General features: G+C 36.4%; 1 protein-coding gene and 1 pseudogene across 6 annotated transcripts; one reads left to right on the top strand and one right to left on the bottom strand.

Annotated features, from left to right (window-relative positions):
- Positions 1-40: 40 nt before the first annotated feature.
- Positions 41-23,085, top strand: CEP44 (centrosomal protein 44). Of its 6 annotated transcripts, XM_028521997.2 has the most exons (14): positions 43-439; positions 1,984-2,092; positions 3,025-3,056; positions 7,065-7,184; positions 13,954-14,101; positions 15,480-15,626; positions 16,001-16,123; positions 17,279-17,449; positions 18,428-18,634; positions 19,266-19,341; positions 20,579-20,703; positions 20,961-20,998; positions 21,738-21,766; positions 21,995-23,085. In XM_028521997.2, exons 4-14 carry the CDS (start codon positions 7,096-7,098, stop codon positions 22,030-22,032), a joined length of 1,191 nt encoding a protein of 396 aa, XP_028377798.1. In that variant the 5' UTR covers positions 43-439; positions 1,984-2,092; positions 3,025-3,056; positions 7,065-7,095; the 3' UTR covers positions 22,033-23,085. The 6 variants fall into 6 exon arrangements, with proteins under 6 accessions (XP_035887899.1, XP_028377798.1, XP_035887897.1 ...); XM_036032004.1 differs by lacking the exon at positions 1,984-2,092; XM_036032005.1 differs by lacking the exons at positions 43-439; positions 1,984-2,092 and adding an exon at positions 519-538.
- On the bottom strand, positions 11,708-12,735 carry LOC114502492 (annotated as a pseudogene).
- Positions 23,086-24,969: the final 1,884 nt, after the last annotated feature.

Raw genomic sequence — 24,969 nt, forward strand, 5'->3', positions numbered from 1 at the left:
GAGCCTTAAAGGAAAAGAAGTTTATTCCCGCTGTTTACAATTCGTTATAAATTCCTTGTTTCCTCATTTCGCATCCCGAGCCACTCTAAGCATCAAAACTAGGCCAAGTACTGCTCTCCCACTTGGGATCGGGCTTGCCGTCGAGAAGGCTCTCAGCAGAGTCCACGTCCTCAGGGGTGGGGGCGAACCTGGTGTGGAATCTGCAGCGAGAAATCGTGACGCTGTGGGAAGCCAGCACGTTTGAAGGTCTAGCCGCGGTGTTTGGCGGGCTTCGACCCGCTGTTCCAAATACAAACCGTCGGCGCGAGCAGCACACCGGGCAGCCGTCCTGCCACAGGGACTCCTTGCTGGATGCTGGGCTCCCGTGGCTATCTCTGGTTGTGAATGCAATCTGTCCCTCTCCTCTTCGGAGCCCGCTTCTTTGCTCAGCCGCTGCTGGGTGAGCCGGGGGAAACTGGCGAGATTGCACCTTAAACTGAGCTGGGGTCTCCTGTGTCCGATGCCCTTATAGAGGCCCTGGGTGGGAGCGAATGACCAGGTCTGGCTTTTCATCTGTTTAAATCAAGCAGTGGGAGGGAAGCCAGAGATGTGGCTTGCCGATATATCAACTGGTACGCCCCTTAGTGACAACGAAGAAGGCAGAATCGTAGCAGCTCATCCTGTGAGATTAGGTTGTGATTTATGGTGTTGAAGTTACAAGACTGACTGCTTCCTCCTATTGGATCTGAGCTGAGGAGCGGTCCAGCTCCTTGGAAATATTGACTAGAAGGAAGAGATGGAAGTAGTGGATGCTTTCCTTGCTTGCATTTCGCTGGTGTTTCAGTATTTTTCCACTTTCCTAGAAGACTTGGTTTTTCCTTCACTATGAAAAAAAATCAGTCATGACGATTTGATTCCGAAATTATGGCTATACTAGACTTTTTCCTAAAATTACCCAAATCTTCTAACAGTTTTATATGTAAACGCAGCAGTCCCACTGAACCTCTGTACCTGTCCCTTACTCCCTCTGTTTTCCCCCAATTTTTCTCAGTGTTTTCTTTCCCAGACCATTCTATCTCTTAAACAGTCTATCCGTGATATCTTTTTGCAGAAAGTTTTATAAACTTATTTTTCCTCATCTCTACTCTATTTTTTCTACAGTTTGTCTTCCTACTTTATTTTTTATATTTTATTGTTTATGCCATTACACTTGTCCCACTTTTTACTCCTTCTACCCACTCTGCCCAGCCCACGACCCCTCCTTCCATCATCAGTCCTTTCACCGTTGTCCAAGTCCCTGGGTCCTTCTGTAGGTTCTTTGACTAACCCCTTCACCTTCTTTAAATCAGGCCCCACCTCCCCCCTCCCTTCTTAAAGCTGTCAGTCTGTTCCATGATTCTAAGCCTCTGATTATATTTTGCTCATTAGTTTAGTTTGTTCATTAGATCCCCATATTCCTGTATTTTTGATATATGTTTTTTGTATCTAGGGTTATGACCTATGTCAGAAACTTAGTTATCAACCATAATTGTTATAGTCAGTATAGTTACTTCATTCTGAACAAAAATCACTCTAAGTTCAATGGCATTACCCTGGGAGGCATCATGTAATGACCTCTAACAGCAATGAGATGTATCTAGACTAAAAATCTATTGAGTTCAATTGGGCAGACTTGACTTGCAGAGAGCTCCTGGAGGAAGGAGGAAGCAATATTGAGACCATCTTAATGGTTGAATCTAGATTACAGGCTGAGAAATAGCTCCTTTTAATTTCCTTTGATAAGGGTTATAGAGTATAAATATTAATCATAAAGTCATAACTTATTTTGCATAAGTCATAGATTATGAATTCTTTTAATATCTTAATTTTTAATTTTATAATAGACTGAGTAAAGCCTTTCATGGAAATGTAGAGCAGTAACTAATTTTTTTCTATAATATTCACATTTTGTATCCCTTTATTTTTTTTCTGTCCTATTTTATTACTTATCTCCTTCACCTACAGATCCAAGCTGTACTTGTATCTTACTCTTCTTCAAAATATTTATTCTGCTGGTACTGAAGAGGATGTGTTCCAGGGACATACTTTGTTGTCAGAAATCCCATTACCTGAGGTAGAAATAATGAGACATTGCTGTATGTTCCCGAGCATCAGAGAAAGGAAAGATGGAAAGATACCATAAAGTGTTAAATAGAACAAAATTACATGTATTGGAAAGATGGAATATACATCTGGAAGTATTAAAAAGTTTATGGGAAGGAATACAATTTATATTGAAGTTATAGAATATCTTAAGTGAAAAGGTGCCCCTAGAAGAACTGTGTTAAGACAGATGAGTCTGACACTTAAAACAAGCTCAGACCTACTATATTGGCCAATGACAATATTTAAGAATGTATAATTTTTGTAGTTACAACCAGATTAGCTCCCACCACATCTTCCCTTGGAAAGGAAAGGCTGGTCATGCATGGGAGGTCATCTCTCTTACTGCTTCCATTGTCCATCTATCAAACCTCCAGTCATCCTGACCACATTAAATAACATTGGCCTTTTGGGCCAGTATTTTGCAAAATGTGATTTCAGGATTACTTCTTTTTTTTTCCCCGTTTATCTCCCATTTGACAGTACCTAAAATTCCCTCTGCCTAAAAAAGTAAATGTTTAGTTGAAGTAACTTTTTTAGCTGAAAAATTGTGACTAAAATGAATGCATAAGTGTATTAAAATATATTCATTAACCTGTTCTTTACCGTATTGATCAAGGAGAGGAGACTTGGATTAGGAAGAGACTGTGTTTCTAAAATGGGGAAAGGGTTCAGAATTGGGTGGCTAGGAGCTTAAGCTTGAGAGCTTACAGAATTTAGGATTTTGCATACCGTTAGCCTCATTACCTCTAGTTAGGTACAGATAGAAGGTGTTTAAGGAGATGACTTCTCTCTTGAGTACCTGCTAGAAGGATGACTGGGGGGAAAGATCATATTAACTCGACTTCACCAGATTTATGAATTGTTCTGTTTTGTTTTTAATGTCATGACCTCATTTTAAAGGAGCTTCATGCCCAGAGGATTCATTACTCAAGGTATTGTTATCTGTTATTTTCCTTCTATAAAGTATCCATAGACAGTTACAAATAGATGTTTTTCAAATGTGCTCTTGAGTTTTGCCTTACTACTTAACTAGGCTAATAGTTTAGATAGCTGTGTGTCTTTTATCTCTTTCTAGCAAAAGCTCTTAACTATTTTAAAAAATCCATTTATTTTATTAACTTCCTAGGTCATAACCTTTTGGGGGGAACCTAACAAAAAGCCCTACTACAAGCAATAAAAAGATCATTTAAAAATATAATTCCATGGTATTTTCTTTGGGTTTTAAAGAAAGTGAACCATTTTATTTAAAATGTCAAACATTTTTCATGTGTTTTGGTGCACACACATATATAAGCACGTTACTCTGTTATGTATATTCTTTGGAGTCGTGTTTCTGCCTCATAGGCCCTATGAATGCCAGCTTTAGTAGATATCACCAAAAAGTTTTCCAAAGTGACTGTACTAATTTACCCTTTCACAGCAGTCTGGCTGTCAGATCCTCTACAACCTCACATTTTTATTTACTTTGCACTTTTCTAATAATTAATGAGATTGAGTATCTCTTCACATGGTTACTGTTCTGTAAAGATCCTGTTCAGGTCTCTTTCCCGGTTTTTTGTATTGAGTTGTCTTTCTTTCTCTTGTTGCTTTGTAGGAATTTCTAGATATGAATATTTTTGTTGGTTATGTATATGGCAGCATCCTCTTCCATCAATGGTTTATCCTTCCACTCTCTTAAAGGTGTCTTTTGATGAACAGAAGTTACCAATTTTAATGTGTTTCATTTTACCAGTCATAAGATAAGAAATCATTCTGTACCTGAAGTTCATAAAGATTATTCTCTTATGTGATCTCCAGAAAACCTGGTTGTCTTATATTTTACATTTAGATCTTCAACAAAATCTGACATTAATTTTGTGAAGAATGTGAGGTACTCTGTACATCAGGGGTTCAAGGTTTATTCATTCCATCTGGATATTCACCTGACAAAGTACCATTTTTGAAAAAAAGACCATCCTTTCTCCAGGGCTACTCAGCATCGAGTCTGTCATAAATCTAGTGTCGATGTACACCTGGTCTGTTTCTGGACCCTGTTCTGTTCCATTGTTCTATTTGTACATGTTTTCACTACTCCCAAATTTAGCTTTATACCGAGTCTTGATACCCAGTGAGTAAGTCCTCCAATTTTGATTTTGATACTTTTCCTTTATCTTTTGCATTTCTATATAAATTTTACTCAATTTATCAATTTCCACCTAAGAAAAACTGCAGGGATTTTTTGGAGGGAGAGGTGGGTAGGAGGGAATGCACTGAATCTGTGAATCAATATATTGAGTCTTCCAGTTGTCGATCAGCGTGCATACCTCTTCTATTTAGGGCTTCTTTAATATATCTCAATGAAGTTTTATAGCTTTTTTGACATCTTACACATCTTTTCTAGATCTATTCACATGTGTATGATTATTTGTTGAGATTATAGTAAATTATTTATACATGATGTGGACCCCAGCTCGTGGGGCCTGTGGCGTTATGGGTGAGACTCCACAAATTCACACGGACTACTGAGTCCTGTGGAGGAAAAGGGATGGCGTGGCTCTTCTCTCAAGAGGAGAAAAAGCCTCAGCCCTTGCCTTGACAAGCTTTTATTGCTTTTTTGGGCACATTACATGATGGCCCTCATTTACTATGCACAGGTTCGCTTTAGGTGGTTACCTTTTACAGAAAACAAAGGAGAGGATGCCGCTAATCATATCACAGAAGAGGGATATTTGTAAATGCAAAGGGAAAAGTGGTTGAACTGATTACACTCGTCCCTGGGAGGTTTAGCATGGATTTTAGGACGTTACTTTAAAGAAATGCAGTACACATTTGCTGCCTCAATTCAGGGTGAGGGAGTTTTAGCAAAAGCAAGTCTCATAGCAATCTAGGTACAATGCAGGCCTGATTCCCCACGGGATAACCTATCCGTGGGCATGGGTCCTATGCATCTCCAAGTGGGGGCTGGGCCCACACCACGCAGAACAGTCTCCTGTATATACATATATAATTTTTAAACATTTTCTAATTATTTGGAGAATACAGGAATACAATGGGTTTTTATATATTGACCTTCTTTCCAGCAACCATAGAAATTCACCTATTTCTTTAGATTTTTTTATATACAATTATGTTATTGACTTTTATTTCTTCCTTTTTAGTCTTTATTCCTTTTATTTCTTGCACTTTTGTACTATCTACCACCTCTAGTGCAGTGTTGAATAGAAATAATGAGACTGGATAAGCCTGCCTCATTCCCAATCTCAGGAAGAAAGTGTTTAATATTTCACTATTAAGTATGATGTTTGCAAGAGATTTGTGTAGATAACCTTTATCAAGTGCAGGCAGTTCCCTTCCACTGCTAATGTCCTAAGAATTATACAATGAATGAGTGTTGAATTTTGTCAAATGCCTATTCTACATGTATTGAAATGATTATAAGATTTTTTTCTTTATTTGTATTAAATGTATTGAATTATACTGATTTTTTGTTTTGTTTTAGACTTTGGATAACAATCTGATACTATTTTATTAATTTTTTCCAAATTGTTTTAGCTTTGACCACTAGGAGCTAGCTATTTCATTTAGTTCCTGTGTCCTTTTCCACATGCCCCCATCGGTGTCGGATTGGTTTGTTTGTTTTGTGTGTTCTTCCTTACTTTCTGGACCTACCTAATGGTTCATTCTGCGTATTTCCTGCCCCAATCCTAGAATTGGCTGTTTCTCCAGGAACTCCTGGTTCCTTTTATTGGAGAATAGCATTACAACCAAGATCTGGATGCCATGTGTGCTCTTTGCTACTGGGGTGTCGATGCCTTTAGTCACTTTCAGCTGGCAGAAAGGAAATATATGTGTATATGCTAAGCTATCGATACCCACACGTCTATAAATATTTCAATATGAAACTGTCTGTATCTATATTAAGCTAAACATGAGTTCATACTGGTGTCTCTAACTGATCCACTAATCAGGGCTTATTCTAGTCTCCTCCCTGCCTTATCTGTAAATTCTCACTCCAGCGGTGAGACACCTGGCTCTTACTGTTCAGCCATCCATTTACTTAATTGTTCAGTTCCAGTACCTATGCATACAAGTATAAGAATTAACTTATATGTACATGGAAAACAACTTTATAAACTCACCTAGAGAGGCAGAGAGGAAGTTGTCTAGCTGAGCAAGCTACGTATCAGAGAGAGGAGGGAAAGTAAAAATCTAGGATTTAGCAGCTCTTTGTGTGAACTTGCCAATGCTTACTCTGTTTCAGCACCCCCTGGCCTCACTCCTCACAGAACTGTCAGGGGCTCCTTGTTTCTGAACCTGTCTTGCTGCTATTGGTTTTCTCCTAAATAGACAGATAGGACTGGCCCATCTCTGTTCTGCTAGGTTGGTTATCACTCATTCACCTTCCAAAATTTTGTTGATACCTCTTCTGTCATGTGGAATCCTACTAGTTCTGTGTGCTCTGGTTAGTATATATGATTTTTAATCTTTTTTTAAAGCAATGCATCTTATTGGTAACTGTATGACATCAGAGCCCTGGGAATAATGACTATATATCTGTGCTAAATTTGTCTTCGTTTTTTACTGATTTTTTTAATGTAGCCTTTATAAGCCTCCAAAATAGTCATTGATGGAGATTATTTGGGGTTGATGTGTATTCCCAAATGCTACTTTGTTGTTCAAAATACACTATCTGGGGGAGTATCATATATGAGACACATTATAAGAGCATGAACATAAGGCAAACTTCTTTATAAGGAAAAATATTGGAAAAAGCACACCTTATATTCAGGAATATAACATAGATACTAGGCAGTACTAGACTAGTAGGGAATATAAGTTAGGGAAGAAATTGCTAAGATAAGATATATATGGAAAGTGCCCATAGGAGATATGACAAGATAGAACAGAAAAGCTTCAAAATATACAGACTTAACCAGTGTTTTATGGATTTTTATTTTTAGGTGGAATAGTGGCTGAACGTAATGTTAAATAATGGCAACAGGTGACTTAAAGAGAAGCTTACGGAACCTAGAACAAGTGCTTCGTTTGCTAAGTTATCCTCAGGAGGTGGATTGTGTAGGGTAAGCTGTAATATGAAACTCAATTTGTAATCTTTGTGGTAATGATTTGATATAATATTTGACATGGAGGTATATCTAAGTAAAGACATTGATTTCACAAAAAGTCCAGCTCTAGAGATTTAAAATACCTTTTGGAAGTAGCAGCATAATATTCTTGAGTGTACAACCTTTAAACTCATAGAAATATAATGAATTCATTAGTTATATAACTCACCACCCTCTCACATTCAGTTAGATAGTATTTCTTTAGGATTTGGACGATTCTACTTAATAGATTCCTTATGGCAATTTATACCTTGTCTGAAGAGGATTAAGCTAACTCATATAACAGACCCCACTTTGAATGTTTCACTTTAGTTTCCAGTTTCCAAATATGATTTGCTTTTATGGAATGTAGCAACACACATTTCTTCTATATTCATGCCAATGCATTACAGTATTCCTGCCATCCACTACCCCCTAATACTTTTTTCTTTTTACCTGGGATTATTTATCAGTGAAATATTACCCCTCTGGAAGTAATTTGACATCTAGTACTTAGTTTTTTCACTGTAGTATCCCCACATCTAGAATAGACTGGTGCCTGGCACATATTAGAAGCTACTTAGACATTTATTCAGTGAGTGTCAAGGAACAAGTCCGGATTAGTAGTTGTTCATGTAATAGAGTGAGTCTTGGTTTAACCAACTAAAGAGAAACCTGGAGTAATGAGCTTTACACATAAAAATGGATGTTCTGATGGCATTCCAGGAAAGTTAACACCAAGAGATGACTGCACATGAAAGGGTAGTGAGGAGAGCAGGGAGAAAGATGAGTTCTAGTGGCTGATACTATCAACATTGTATATGAGATGCGAAAAGTATTCCATAGTATGCTTCCATAGCACGTGTCAATCATAGGTTGGTTCCTCAAAACAGGAAAATATCTACTGTGTAGTCTTGCTGGGACTTAACCAGTTTGAGTAGCCAAGTTTTTTTTCTTACCACACCAACCATCAACATTTTAAAGGACATTTTGTATAGGAATAATTCTAAGATACCAATTATTTTCCCTTCTTCTGAGTACACTGTTTAAACATTTGATTTTCTTATTGACCTGAGTGTCATTAAGATCAATAATTTTTATTTTTAATATTTTAGAAAATTGATTTTCTTTTGTTTTACTTGTTTTAATCTTTATTGTATTTTTCCCATTACCATTGAATCCCCTTATACCCCCCTCTGCCCAGCAATCACCCACTCTTGTCCATGTCCAGGAGTCCTTATTCCTTTTTGCTTAATCCCTCCAATGCTCCACTAGCTGTCATCTGTTCTCCATGTATGAACCTGTTCCCATTTTCCTTGTTAGTTCAGTTGGTCCACTAGATTCCACATATGAATGAAATCATATGGTATTTGTCTTTCTCTGACTAGCTTATTTCACATAGCATAATGTTCTCCAGGTCCATCTGTACTGTCACAAAGGTAAAATTTTCTTCTTTTTTCATGGCTGAGTAATATCCCATTGTGTAAATGTCCCATAGTTGTTTTATCTACTCATCTACTGATGGACACTTGGGCTGCTTCCATATCTTGGCAATTGTAAATAATGCTGCAATGAACATAGGAGTGCTTATGTTCCTTTGAATTAGTGTTTTGGGGTCCTTTGGATATAATCCCAGAAGTGGGATTGCTGCATCAAAAGGCAGTTCTAATTGTAACCTTTTGATGTATCTCCATACTGCTTTCCACAGTGGTTGCACCAGTCTACGTTCCCACTAACAGCACAAAAGGGTTCCCCTTTCTCCACATTCTCACCAGCATTTGTTTTTTATTGACTTATTGATGACAGCCATCAATAAATCAGGTGTGAGATACTATCTCAATTGTTGTTTTAATTTGCATTTCTCTGATGATTAGTTACATTGAGCATCTTTTCATATGTCTATTGGCCATTTGTATGTCTTTTTTGAAGAAGTGTCTATTTAGGTCCTTTGCCCATTTTTTTAAAAGATTTTATTTATTTATTTTTAGAGAGGGAAGGGAGGGAGATAGAGAGAGAGAGAGAGAGAGAGAGAGAGCGAGAAACATCAATGTGCGGTTGCTGGGGGTTATGGCCTGCAATCCAGGAATGTACCCTGGCTGGGAATCGAACCTGGGACACTTTGGTTCCCATCCCATGCTCAATCCACTGAGCTACACCAGCCACGCTCTTTGCCCATTTAAAAATTTTTTTTTTTGGTGTTGAGTTTTGGAAGTACTTTATAAATTTCGGACATTAACCCCTTATCAGATGTATTGGGAAATATGTTCTCCCATTCTGTGGGTTGTCTTTTTATTTTGTTGATAATTTCCTTTGCTGTGAAAAAACTTTTTAATTTGAGGTAGTCCCATTTGTTTATTTTTTCTTTTGTTTCCCTTGCTTGGGGAGATAGATCTGATTTAAAAAATTGCTACTGGCAATGTCTGAGATTTTGCTGCCTATGTTTTCTTCTAGGATTTTTATGGTGTTGGAGCTAACATTTATGCCTTTGATCCATTTTGAATTTATTCTTGTTTGTGGTGTAAGAAGGTGGTCTAGTTTTATTTTTCTGCACGTTATCTGTCCAATTTTTCCATTACTATTTATTGAATAAACTGTCTTTAGCCCATTGTATGTTTCCTCTGTCAAATATTAATTGACTGTAAAGATGTGGGTTTATTTCTGGGCTCTTTATTTTATTTCATTGATTTATATGTCTGTTTTTATGTCGATACCATGCTATTTTGATTACTGTGGCCTTATTGTATAGTTTGATGTTAGGTAGCATGATTCCTCTAACTTTGTTCTTTTTTCTCAGAATAACTATTGCTATGCAGGAGATTTTTTGGTTCCATATAATTTTTGAAATATTATTTCTAGTTCTGTAAAATATGTCATTAAAATCTTGATAAGAATTGCATCAAATCCATAGATTGCTTTGGATAGTATGGACATTTTAATGATGTTAATTTTTTCTATGCATGAATATGGTATGTGCTTCCACTTATTTGAGTCTTCTTCAATTTCTTTTTTCAGTGTCTTATGATTTTCCCAGTATAGGTCTTTTACATCCTTGATTAGGTTTATTCCTAGGTATTTTATTCTTTTTGAAACAGTTGTCAGTGGGACTGTTTTCTTAATTTCCCTTTCTGTTATTTTGCTATTGGCCTGCAACTGATTTCTGTATACTAACTTTGTATCCCGCTACTTTGCTGAATTCATTTATCAGTTCTAGTAATTTCTTGGTAGAATCTTTGGGGTACTCTATGTACAGTATCATGTCATCAGCAACTAACACAATTTTACTACTTCCTTTCCAATTTGGATGACTTTTATTTCTTCTTCTTGTCTGATTGCTGTGGCTAGGACTTCCAGTGCTATGTTGAATTAGAGGTAAGAGCAGACATCCCTGTCTTGCTCCTGATCTTTAGGGCTATACTTGTAGTTTTTGCCCCTTGAGTATGATGCTGTCAGTGGGTTTGTCATATATGGCTTTTATTATGTTTCGGTATGTTCCTTCTATTCCCACTTTGCTGAGAGCTTTTATCATAAATGGGTGCTATATTTAATCAAATGCTTTTTCTACATTTATTGAGAACTGATTCTTTGAAGTAATAAACAAAATTGACAAACCTTTAACCAGACTCATCAAGAAAAAAAGAGAAAGGACCCAAATAAATAAAATCAGAAATGAAAGAGGAAAAATGACAACTGACATCAAGGAAATACAAAAGACTGTAAGAAAATATTGTGAACAGCTATATGCCAACAAACTGGACTACCTGGACAAAATGGATAAATTCGTAGAAACATGCAAGCTTCCAAAAATAAATCAAGAAGAATCAGAGAATCTGAATAGACAGATTATACCTTGTAAAATTGAAGAAGTAATCAAAAGCCTCCAAACAAACAAACTCCTGAATCATTTTGGCTTCATAGCTGAGTTTTATCAAACACTCTGAGAACTCACACCTCTCTCCTTCTGAAACTATTTTATAAAATTCAGGAGGAGGGAAGGCTCCCAAACTTGTTTTATGAGGCCAGCATTATCCTAATTCCAAAACCAGATAAAGACACTACAAAGAAAGAAAAGTATAGGCCAATATCCCTGGCGAACATAGATGCTAAAATCCTCAACAAAATGTTAGCAAACCAAATACAACAATGCATCAGAAAGATCATACACCACGACCAAGTGGGATTTATTCCAGGACTGCAAGGTTGGTACAGTATTCACAAATCAATAAATGTGATTCACCACATAAAATAAGGGATGAAAACCACATGGTCGTGTCAAGAAAAATGGTTTTTAGATTGTTCCGTAACATAGTGATAACTGCAGGGCCTGTTGAGATAGGTAACTGCTGCTGCTGCTGCTGCTGCTGCTTCCGATTGCCGCCTGACACAGCCCCATACACACATTTTTTTATTCTTTCTACTTTTTTCCATTTTAAAATTTCTTCGTTTTTTGTTTTAGTGTGCCAGTTTATAATATCTGTTTTTCTTACTGTTTGTTTTTTTTAAAGAGGCTACTCAGAGATTATTGTAGTATTTGTTTCATAGGCCACAAGGCAATAAAAGGACTATGTACAGTCTTTCAGGAAACAGTCAAAGAGCTGAGGAGGGCCAAGATGAGTCTCTAGGGCCTTGGTGGGTGCATTTCTCAGGGAGGGGCCCTGAAAGGGAAGCCAGACAACCTGTAAGAAGTAAGACTTGCAGAATAACGGCGAGACTGCAGAACAACAGCATAACGAACAAACAGGTCTGTGGCCACGTGGCCCTGTGGAACCCGGCGTTGCCTCTGGAACTACTTTCATAACTCTGTGACCAAGGGTCAAAGAAGGCCTCACATTCCCCCAGGGAGGGAGCTGCATTCCTGGAGGGGGCATGTTCATTGGAATTTCTTGTCCAGGGGGGATCCCCAGTGGAGGACTCATGGGAGGCCTCATACCAGCAGGTGGGCCCATCATGCCTGGAGGAGATGCCCCTCAGCCTTTAGGTGGGGAAGGACCCCCAGGGCCTGGTGGGTACTGGGTTGGGGCCCCTGCAATACTGGCTATGGCAGCAGCTGCAATCGTGCCTCTTCCTTGTGGGGTCGTCACCTGTCGGGAGGGCCCACCAACCCCACAAATTGGTCTAGCAAGTGCTGCAGGGGCCTGGGGCATGGGAGCACCAGCTGGGATTTCTCTGCCAGCAGCTCTACGGATCCCTGGGCCCCCAGCACTCCAGCAAGTGGCTGTCGGGTGATGCCAGTATCTTTGTGGGGGAGGTCCCTCTACGGTCATTGAGACCAGGTTCTTCCCTAGAAGCAACACCAGACCAGACTCTCTTCCCTTTCTGCTTGTTTTGAGTTCCTTGGCTTGATCTTCCTGAATTCGTCATAATCACATACAATCGATTCATGTTTGTTGAAAGCCTTGAAGGTGCCAGTGAAGATACAACCGCCTTGCAGGATGCACTTCATCCTGTGGTCGATGTGCTGCAGCATCCTGCTTCTCTTAACCACAGTCATGGTGGCGGTTTTGACCCTCCGATACCCTCTGGATTCACCTTTCCGTGGTCCTACCCGGCCTCCAGCAGCCCACTTCCCACCTCCGTCTGTTGTTCTTACCGTTGCTAATCAAAGTCCCTATTAGAAGAGAGATGACCAAGATTTTTGAGGTTGTTTATATGAGACGTTATATGCAGACTTGGCCATCATCTAATCATAATGTGCATCAAGTGGGACAGATTTTGCTGTTCAGAAGGTTTTTTTTTTCCTTTTTAAAACTGTCTTACAGATAGACGAGATTGCCAGAGCAGTCTTCTCATAAGGGAAAACATTATTGTACCCATAAACATAAAATAGAAACAATTTATATTTGTCCTGAAAAACAAATTGTAATGCTACCATCATATACTTGTTCTCTGTCTTACCAGGAAAAAAAAAAGGAGTAGGAATAGGAAAATTTGTTTACATCTTGAATTTTGTGGGAAAAAATGTTTTATGTGTGCGTTATTACTTCAGTTGAACAAATATAACTGGCTGATTGAACCAATCTCAGTTAGTTGTGGGAGAATCTGAAGGTATTTCACATGCAGAAAATGAGATTCATATGTGTAGACAATTACAAAACAGTACAAGACAGATCATGAGGCATCAGACACTGACTAGCCTGAGAGTCATTCTGGGAGAGAGAAATATGGATCAGAACAGTGAGGATGGCTTCATGGAAAGCTTGGGATCTGAGAAGTGAGGTATGAAGAATGAATAATGGACAGAGAAAAGTGGGATACCTTTCTAGACTGGAGGAATTAGCATAATCTGAAATAAAGTACAGATTTCAAAGGAGCCTGATGCAGTTAGAAGCTATTGATCAGCTATTTACAGTTCCCAACCCTGTTTCCCTCAGTAATGGAAAATTCATAGTATTTTCCCTTTGCAGTTTTGGTAAAAAGCAAATGAGGTAAAGTAACAAGTGTTTGGAAGAATGTAAAGTTCACCTGAACGCTGTACAATGGTACATTCGTTTTATTAGGAGAAAATGTACTAGATTTTCTGTTGGTACTAAAGAACTATTGTAAGTGTTTGAGTATATGAATAATAGGATTTCATAGTAATCTGGCTGGACTGGTCTAATGCAGGGGATAGAATCTGAAGGGTCTTGTACATCACTTAATCATTATGGCTATAGTATTAAGCTATAAATTATTGACAATAATTCTTCTATATCCCTGATTATCCAACTTTGTGGAATTATGCTCACTGAAAATATTTCCCCCCCAACAGTCTGATAAAGGGAGAGACGGCGGCATGCTTGCCCATCATCAGCTACTCCCTGACCTCATACTCATCTTACGTAGCGGAGCTTCTGGTGGAGTCCAATGCCGAGCTCACAGCAAAGAACGACTTGCGCTTTATAGACACTGTCTATAAGGTACATTTATGTTTATGGGGCAATAACTGTTTTAGAAGGTATTGATTTTTTAATATTAATGTTTTATAATACCTTCTTAAATACATATACAGCATGTATAGTTGACAGAGCATTTTCATACGCATTTACCTCATTTAAATGCCATGCCTGTTGCCATGAAGGTGTAACTGAAGTTTGCTTTATGTTTCATACTCTGTTAAATATCAAATATCACTCTATTAAAAAAGCTGGTAAACATTGATCATTGGTTATCATTCACCCTTTTTTATATCAAATTTTAGTAAAATTTCATATGCTGGCAGAAGTTAGAGAGAAATGTGGTTTTATTGAGTAATGGTTGCAGTTCGTAGAATTGTAAGTTTAGTCGTTTGTGAGAATGAACCACAGCTTTTACCGAGATTTTGTGTTCCTTGTGGTCTGGGACTGTGTCTTACATCTACCTTCGTATTTCCACTTGTATTATGGACACCGAACTTAATCTCATATTGTATTTTTTTTTTAAAGATTTTATTTATTTATTTTTAGAGAGGGAAGGGAGGGAGATAGAGAAACATCAATGTGTGGTTGCTGGGGGTCATGGCCTGCAGCCCAGGCCTGTGCCCTGACTGGGAATCGAACCTGCGACACTTTGGTTCGCAGCCCGTGCTCAATCCACTGAGCTACGCCAGCCAGGGCTCATATTGTATTTTTTTAAAACCCTACTTATTATCATTACTTTTTACTCAAGTACTCGGGTTTTCTTAAACTTTTTAAAAAATGGTAAAGCTCATTTATCAAGTCAAATCTTTTCTTCTTTCAGTAGTAAGTTGCATTTGGTGCAATGGGAGATTTTACGTGTAGGGCCTCTGTTTAATCTTTCCTTTCCTTGCCTTTCACCCAGGAAAGTTCTATGGAAGCCTAAGAGGTACTTCTAAGAAATCCTAGGGTTCAAGAGTAGGTTTTAAAAATTACTGATTTCATCTATTACTCTCATTTTACAAATGAGAAATTGAAACTCAGAGGCCCACTGACTTGTCTAAAAAAACTCATGTAGTAGAAGAATTATAAACAAATAGAGCTACGATTTTCTGACATATCTAGCATGGTATTATTCTACAGGGAGCTAAGGAGTATTTCTAGTACCTGTGAGGATATTTGAACTTTTTGATCATTGGCTCTATTTTTCCATTTCTCTGGACAGCCATCTCTTCTTTGATACATCCCTAGCTACCTGTTTCCACCTAGATACCTCTCCTACCTGGTCATGACTTTTACCATTTCTATAAATCTCTTCAGTACCTTTTAAATAAAAGGCCATCCTAACCAGGTAGTCAGTATTATTTTGGATTTTTTAAAGAAATTGCTCCCAGTTTTTTGTTCATCTATTCCCTCTTTACAGCTTCTCCGTGATCAATTTAATTATAAACCAATCTTGACGAAAAAGCAGTTTCTCCAATGTGGATTTGCAGAATGGAAAATCCAGATTATTTGTGATATTTTGAATTGTGTGATAAAAAAGCACAAGGAGTTGAGTGGTATGGAGAAGGTAATTTTCTTAATGGATTTTAACTTATGCTAAGTGGCCAGTAGTTTAATGTATAAAATCAAATACTCTAGATAGCAAATTAATACGTAGTGTAATTACTGCATTATTCACAGGTTTGTATAACTTTGTAATACCTGGTGTTTGCTTGAAACACTAGTCACTTGTATTTACACACTTGAAACTTGGAGCTACTAGTCCTAAACTAACGGTTCAAAGAGGACATTTTTATCACTTCTTAGTTTTCAAAGACATACAGTTTCACAGACTCATTGTTTGATAGTCATATTTCATATACAAAAAATTGAAGTAACAGAATTGAAATATACATCATGCTTTCACACAAAATTTTTTACATCTTAACACTTTTTTTTTAGACTCCTTCACAACAAAGGAAAAACATCAATTTTGTTAAGCCAGAACCTTCTTCAAGCAGTGAGAAGACATCTGTAGAACCTGTCGGCATTGACATCACCGGCAGGTTTATGACTTCAGGCAAGGTGGGAGAGTGCAGAGAGTGTGCCCTGGTGTTCAGAGTTACCTACCCAGCTAATCAAATGTACGGGTTCGCTTTTCTAACTAGCACTGGTATGCCATTCCAATTAAATATTGTACTATACGTGTTTTTTAACAATGCATACCACATGCTCTCAGGGGACTATTCTAAAAGTTATAAGAGAGGGTAGAAATGTTTAATTGAACTTTCTCTTCATATTTTTAATTCCTATGTTTGCATTTTTCCCCACATAGAAAACAATGACTTAGGAAGGTTATAGTATGTGCTCATGAACGCTTACTCCTCATTATGTATTCAGTCTTCCTAAAACATGGGCACATAGAAGGAGCATACCATTAGTTACAGATTATGGTGATTCCCTTACTCATGTTCATACTTCTCTATCAGGAATATGAAGTATCCAGTGATTGACAGTTCTGAAACCTATCATCTGGTTTTGGGGCTGGTATGTTAATATCTTTGTTGATGGGTATCTCCCCTGCCCTTACCTGCTTTGAGCACCTGTGGTGGAACGAGTCCTCTGTAAATGCACAGTTTGACCCAGTCCTCACCCTCGGGACCTTCCCTTTAGCGTTATTATGTGTGAATTCTTAGCTGAAAGTCTGATGTTTTGTGATTTAACAAAATTTTTTAAAAATGTGATGAGTTTTATTCACAGAACCAGTTCTTGGTTATTTATATGTGAATTATGTGGTAATCTTTTTTATGATGAAATTATTTTTAAAATAACTTTTTGTGATGGAACATTTTGAATATTTACAAAAGCACTCATTCCCAGCTTCAGCCTCTTATCAGCTCTTTGCTAGTTTTGTTTCATCTTTACCACAACCACGTTTGCCTGCATCTTTCCCCCAAATCTGAAACAGTTTGAAACAAATCCCAGACATCACTGAAGACATATTTCAATACTTTTTCTGATCTATAAAAATACTTTAAAAGATCATAACCATAATTTCATCATCACACATAAAATATGAATAGATTAATTAATACTTGATACATACATTATAAGTGGCATGTAAGCTTTTATGAATGTTAAAGGGAAGATAGATGTTCTTTGGCAAAGCTGTGCTGCGTATGCTTAAAATAATTGTGTGAGGGAGACATCGAAGCAGCCGTGACATTCCTCTTCATGCAGAAGAAGGCTGTCGTGATCCGTCACCTCTACAATGAAGATGGTGTGAACATTCCTGAGGATACGTTACGCACAGTAACAGATGTTAACGACACGTTCGCTGTGTGTGAGATAAAGGATACCGAAATAAAGAATCCTGAAGAAAAGGTCCCTGAAATCAAGTCTGAGCAACAAGTAAGCATTTTGGACTTCCTTAACACATGCCAATATTTCTTACTTCGAGGTACCTGATTGCGTCAGCATCTAATCTTTGGAATATCTCTAGTCTTTTGAATTATTAATTATGACACATTGTCTTTTTTACAATTACTTAAGAATTGGTAAGTCTTACTGATAATAACTTGACAGATATTTCTTACTGCTTATAGTTAGGGTACTGGGCTAGGTGTTATGGGCAATGCTGAGATGAATAAGACATAGTACTTGCCTTCGAGGAATTTACAGTGTAATGAGATTCAGAGATATACTGCTTAATACAGTGGAGGTTCTCTCTCAGCTCCCTATATTGATGAATGGAAAAAATTGGTACACTACTGCCTCTTCATTTTAATTTTTGGGCCTTTGGTGTCCTTTTCTCTTCTCTGTTAGCAAATCTTTTCTGTTAATGTATTGCCACAGACCCTGTTAGAGTGTCTACCCTTGTTTCTGCTAAAACTCTTTTTTCTGTCTTTTTTTTGCCTGTGACCTTTACACATTTTAGTATACAGTTGGTATTTATAAAAACAACCAAATGGCCATTAGGCTTATTTCCTATTTATAGCAAACTGAACAGTTCTAATGCACTGTCATTTCTTGGTCATTTCCTTTTAGCTTTGTGCGAGGTGTTGTTACAAGAAGCTAGTGAGTGACAGTATTTTGTGCCACCCGGTGTTGTTCTAAAGAGCCTCATGAAAATTCATTTATTCAATCCTCACAAGAACCATATGAAGTAGGAACTGTTTTTTTTTTTAATAAGGAAATCGAAGCATCAAGGTCATACATAGATGAGCTAGTGTAAGTGCCCAGACAGTCTGCTTCCATAGGTAGCAGTCTCAACTCGCATGCTGTGTCACCTAATTTAACCATTGCAATGGCACCATGGAAATGGGAATACACTGACTTCTAAAGGAATTTCTGTTTGCGTAATATTTCTAACCTTTCTAATCATTTTAGGATATAAAAGTTAATCCTGAGATTACTGCACTGCATAGTATGCTTGCTGAGTGCCAAGAAAAGCTTAAGAAACTGACTCAGATAGAGAGCAGATTAGACTCTTTGGAGGAAAAAATGAGAGGGAAAGTGATGGTGGATGAGAGAACCTGGACTAATCTTCTCAGTCGTGTCACTCTACTTGAAACAGAACTGCTTCTGTCCAAAAAGGTATTTTCTTTTGTTAACATGTATAGAATATCTCAGTTACAGTGAAGTTTCTATTTACCACTGGATGAGTATTCCTTTGGAAATGCTAAATCAAAGAATGTTAAGATAATGGGAAAATGTTTGGTGGGAAGGGAGTCCTGATTAGACACCACCTATTTTATGTTGTTGTCGTGGCCATGAAATTATTTTATGTCCTGTGATAGGACAAATGGTTTGTTTTACAGGGTGAAGAAAAAGTGGGCAGGAGAGGAAAAATTAAAATTAGAACTTCCTTCTCCCACTCATTTCCTTCAACCAACTTGTAAATTATATAGAGACAATTACCAAATTTTCCATTGCCTTATCCAGTCTGAGAAATTGTTTCTTGATTTACCCAGGATTTCAATTTCTCGTCCTAGCCTATCTTTTCTTCCTAAAAAGTAAAATTTGTAGATTCAAGAAGGTTGCTGTCTGATTTCACATTTTTAGGATTTCTTATACATAGAAATATTTATGTGTTGCTTATAAGTAAAATACTTAAAAATATTTAAACACTGGCATGTTATCTTTATATTTTATGCTTAGCAGTAATAATATAAAATAAGGACATTATCCTTTTCATTTCATTCTAAATTCTAAACTATTATTCCAGAATGATGACTATACAGAATATAATGAAATGAATGAAGATTATTCTTCTACTAGTGACATGGATATTCTGAAACTTGGTAAGTTCTTGTAGTATTAGTACTAGTGGTATAGTTAGGAGTTTAGGAAAATACTTTATATAGGTATTTGGCAATTTTAATACTCCCAAAACTTACATTTTAGAAACTGCAAAGCTCCTAGGAACAAAGAAAATACTGAACTTACAGACTACTGACGCCAGAGATAGCTAAAGAAGCCACCGTACATATTTTGCATGACACAGTGGTTGAATAAATTCTAGTGTACAAAATTGCTGACTGTTAGAGATGTTTTACCCTTTTAATTACTAAATGCTATAAAGTAATAAAAATGGTTCTCCAAGTTTCTCATTTAAACTCAAGTAGTAGCTTTTCATATGTAAATAATATATGTTAGAGAAGAAAATGCATTTGTCCGTAACTTGTAAACAGCCTACAGTCTGCTAAACCAGTGGGATGGAGCTAGTCTTCAAAGTTGGGCCATGTGGTCTTGACCCCTGAGCTCAAGTTGTTGGGTTAAGAGTGGACACTTCATCCCAGGAACACCAATACAAAAGGCGTCAAGCCAAATCATTTTGTCTCCCTTGGAAATTTGGAATCAGCACACCAAGGATAGTCACATCAAATGATGTTGAGCCTGGGCTGGGCATTTCACCCAAGTTCATGCTGATGAGTAAGTAGAGGAATGGAGCAAATAGGCAAGAGAAATAGACAAAAGACCCTGGTTGTAGGAGAAATGAAAGTAAAAGGAATGTAAAAGTATTTTTAGTTGTTTTCAGTCCTCATGTGATAATACTTTCTTCCCTCATTGAGGTGGTCTGTGTTGGCTTAAAACAAAACTGTTAAAGGAGTGTTCTTTTTGGGGGGGTCAGGGGGCGTGTTTTTGCAGCCAAATGGTCTTCAAGCCTGTAGATTGATTTGGCAGGAGTGCACCTTGTCTGTGATGTTCCGTAATGGAGTCAGTGGTGGGGAAGATTTGCCATGAGTTAGTAGTTCATGTTTTAAAATTAATTAACTTGCCTGTTTATTCAAATAATTGGTGGCTATCGTGATAAAGATAATATTGCCTTTTGTAATTATTGGCCAGTTTTTAACATCTAGGTCTTTATATGTAAGTCATTATCTTAGGAGAATATTAAACACTCATCTATCTGTACACTAGTAACAATTTTATATTACAATGTTTATTTTTCTTTTATATATATATATATATACACATAAAATTTTTAGAACTCCACTGTGAAAAGAAAAGATAACCTAAAAATTAATTTCTCCACAGAAAGAAAGAGCAAAGAAAAGGAAGCAAATATTCCTCTGTCCTCTGATTATCATAGTACAGTATCAATAGACACAACACCCAGAACCTCAGTTATTAATTACTGTGGCTTGAAAGATATTTCAGAGGTAAGAAAAACTGACAACTGCCTAGAGGATTTCCTTTCTAAGGTCAGGAGAACAAGCAAGCATTAGATTTAGTTGTAGATCTCTTGGCAAGAATAGTAGTGAAACTGTGTAAATCTTAATCTCCCATAAAAATTCTTTGTGATAAGTAAACAGTATTTGATGCAAGGTTTTAGACTGTGTTTTATATGTTCATGACCTGTCTTCGATGATGGGTTCCTTGGAGAAATGGCCTAAATTTGTTGATTTTTAAATTAAAGGAAACAACAATCCAGAAAATGGAAAGGATGAAAAAAATGTAAGTAACAGAAAGGGGCAGCAGAAATTCATTTCTCTGTGGGGAATTGTATTGGGTTACAGTGTATATAGAATGTGCATATGTGTTTCAAACTCTGAAGGTCTCTAGATCAGGTGTGGAATTTCCTTCAGGACCCAAGTGGATAATAAATCCACCTACAGTTATGTGTGTGTGAGACGAGTCACTGTTTGGGCTTCCAGCCGGGGATGTAAAGCATCGCTAATGGAATTAATTGTGGATTAAAGGGTGCAGAGATGTTTTTGGCTGATAGTTAATCAAGAGGGTTATCTATTTTTGATAATTGATTTATCAGAATATTAAATAATATGTGTAGATGGATGGTTTGGAGATATTTTAAGCGTTGTTAAAGTATTGCTAGCATTTTTCAGTAAGGTATCAGTGAGGTAATACTTAAAATGATACTTACATTTAAAGAGCAGTTGAAAGGAAATGTGAAATTTAACTTATTAGGTAGCCTAACTACTTTAAAAACTGTAATATTTTTTGAAATTTGAGAAGTACTGAAATAACTTGTGCTCCAAGAAATAAAGACTACTAATGGACTCCTCCTGATTCCTCTCTTCTGGCTATGGCATACTTAATTTATTAACAGTAATTATACCTATAAATAAAGTAAATATTGAAATTTATTTTAGATTCAAGTATAATTTTAGCAACTTAAAACTTATGCCTCATGACATTTATTTACTTAATGTATTACTTATTTATTATTTTTCAGGTTTGAAGAAACTGCTGAATTACTAAAAGGTTCAAGTCACTAATTATAGAATTTTTCTACATGAACTTTTCCAGGATATTAGCTACAATACATGTTGTATATTTTTAGAATTCTCTATAAATTTTAATATACTAGAATATTTTTATTAAGAATCTTAATTCCATTTAGTAGATGAGCTTTTTCATTTAGTGTCGAATAAATGCTTAAATATTTTTGTGCTGTGATTGTATGGTTTTTCTCTGTTTTACTTTTCCTAGGAAAACTCCTGTGCCAGGACATTTCTTTTACAGAGTGAAGTCATTATAGCACCGTATTTTTGTGTTGACATTTGTTGGCAGTGTGCTAAGTAATGTGTTTTTAAAGTACAGGCTTCGGGACCATAGTTTACATCCTGTTGGAAACGCTCCAACTGGGACTTGCATATTGTACCCAGGAGGCTGTCGTACATACCATTTTGCCATCTGTACTGATGAGTATGTTGTAATGAAAAGTTCAGAATGCTCATTGAAAATTAAATAAAACAAAAATACGGCGATTTAATTCTTAGTGAAAAAGCAGCAACGCATTTTCAGCTAACATTGAGAAAGTGTGGGTGTGAGTCCCCTTCGGTGTTTAGAAGCAGGTTGGCGAGTTCCGTGAAGAACATGGTGAGGACTTCAGTGCTCTGCTCTGTGACACGTTCAGGACCAGCCGCGGAGGCACAGATGGTGGCTGCCCGCCGTTACAAGTACACGGGGAGGGTTTGGTTTTTTTTTAAGTGATGGGAAGTAATATATTTTTCTGGAGAGAGAAAATGTCTTAGATGAAGTTAAATCAAGAGAAAAAAGAAAAAAATTCACTTTAAATTACTAAATAAATTATTATTTTTTAACTTTATAAATAAAAATGTAGTAATCATCCTGGATAATCTTCAAGAAAATTTATTCCATTTTTTGTGAGGAAACAGGAGAGTACTTTTTCTTTGTTATTATTGTTTATCTGACTGTATGTTATTTATTCATCCATTTATATTATATGTGTGTACTTTCAAATTTGTAACATGAAACATTACCATTAAGATAAAATTCTAAGTAGAAATAACTGTTAAGAAAGCATATTTATTATCTAGTACATGCTAAGTAATTAGACTTTAAAATTATGAACTTTTAAAGTTCACATAAAAACTCATATTTACTAGTTTCAGTAAACATTCTAAGGCAAATCCAGTCAGCTTTATATTTTCAATTACAAAAAATGTATAAAAATCAAGAACTTCAAAGAAAAACTCTTATAATTAACTTCTAAAATATTAGTACCAGCATGGAATTATAGCACCACCTTGTGGTTCATATGCCACAAAAAGTGTTTTTATCTTTTATTAAAACAAGTGATTTTCCGTGAAACACAGGATCATATTTTTCTTTTTGAAATATCAATTCAAAACTCAATTCAATTTTTAAAAGAAACATTTTTAAAGTTTTCCTATGCAAAGACAAAATAAAAAGTCTCCTTCATCTCTTCCTTCCCTCTCCTTTTTTCTTTTTTACAAATTTTTTAAATTTTTAAATTATACTTGACACTATTTTCCTTTTTCTTTATACAGAGTACACACAGTTACATATTTGAAACATTTTTAATCTCCCAATTTACATATAGTGTGCAAGCTATAAATATCAATTGAAAATAGAGTAAAACATGTCTGTGTCATCAAGTAGAAATTGGAATTAAATTTTGTTACACTGTTATCTGACAACAGGAACTAATAAAATCACCTCATACTAACACCATCATTTACACTTACAAAGAATCTTGATCTATTGTTTTGACAGCATAACTTTGTGAGGAAAAGAGCGAATTTGACTTAGTTGAAGTTATTGAGGAGATACCCAAATTATTCATTATTCTCTTTTAAAAATTATAGAAGAAGTTAAGTTTTCTCTCAGGCAGTTTGGTAAGTAGCTCGTAACCAAAAATCAACCCCTTTTGATTAACTTGAAGATCTTAAGAAAGTGAGAGAGGAAAGTCCTGGGTAGACTATTTGAAGCTACATAATTAAACCCTTGGTTAACTAGAATTTTCACTGACTCCATCCCCTTAACTGTCCCAGCAGCTGGATGACAGGTATTTATTGTACTAACAGATAGGCATCAGTGGCTTGTGCCGCCCGGTCTGTCCTGCCCTGGGAGCGGGTCTGGGCAGAGACCATACAGGAGCACTCTAAAGAGTGTGTCAGGTAAGACATTAGTGAAAACAGATTAAAAAGAGGCAACATTAGCTATGTGAAAAAGCTCAGCAAAGCAAAGGCCTTTTCTTTTTTTAATTTTTATAAGAGTTTATTTGAGCCAAACTGACAGCATGGCTGGGGAGCAAGATCTCAAACGCTCCTGCTAAGGACCAGTAAGTAGGAAAAAGTAGTTCTGTATTTTTTTGCTTGTTTTACTTTGGTATGTAATGTTTTAACATGTAATATAGTCCCTGAAAAATAAAAATTAAAGACTTTGGAACTGCGTTTTATACCATTTATTACTCACAACTTTATATAATTGACAGGCACTTGGGGAAACATTAAAAAGTAAAAGAACCTTGTCAATTTTACAAACTACAACACTTTTTGAGTTCAAATAACATTATAGATTTAATTTTTACTTTTTAACAATCCCCAGGTTTGTGCTCACTCTTTCAACCTGAAGGATGTAGAGAAGGTGATGAGGTGGGGTTAGTGTGGAACTTGAAAGTTAACCTACAAAATCAAAACTTTAATTGTTGTGTTACTTGAGCCTTAATACTTCTAGTGAAAATGGCAGGTTCCTTATAGTACTCAAAGAGTGAGGAGAGCTGGAAAGGCAGTACTGGTAAGGGGTAGGTAGCAACACTAAGAACATGCAACTTTATTTTGGGAGGGCAAATCTATGTTCATTTTATGGTCGTTTTTATTTATATCTAATACAGGAATGGAGAGACTATATAGTGTATATTTTTCTCTCTGAAGTTTATTAAATCATTAGCATATTTTAATTGGATTAAAATTTTTTAGATGCAAAATGTTCAACTTAGCACTTTAAAATAGAGAACAGCTTACTTATGTAATAAGTATCCCAGACCAAACACATAAATTATTTGAATTTTACATTATGATGAGTATTAAAAATGAAAGAATCACAATATTAATTACCCAGGAAAGTTGAACAGTAGGAATTAGAGTGATGTGAAAGCTGAATATTTTGGAATAAGTCCTAATATGTAGATCCAGTTC

This window comes from Phyllostomus discolor, chromosome 8 (assembly GCF_004126475.2).
Source record: "Phyllostomus discolor isolate MPI-MPIP mPhyDis1 chromosome 8, mPhyDis1.pri.v3, whole genome shotgun sequence".
Lineage (NCBI taxonomy): Eukaryota > Metazoa > Chordata > Mammalia > Chiroptera > Phyllostomidae > Phyllostomus > Phyllostomus discolor.

Bases quoted from the DNA above. Each gene is read 5' to 3' on its own strand.
- CEP44 (XM_036032006.1), top strand. From the start codon at position 7,096: ATGGCAACAGGTGACTTAAAGAGAAGCTTACGGAACCTAGAACAAGTG. The intron at 14,102-15,479 runs GTACATTTATGT...CCCTCTTTACAG, and splicing joins TTATAGACACTGTCTATAAG to CTTCTCCGTGATCAATTTAA. The intron at 19,342-20,578 runs GTAAGTTCTTGT...ATTTCTCCACAG, and splicing joins CATGGATATTCTGAAACTTG to AAAGAAAGAGCAAAGAAAAG.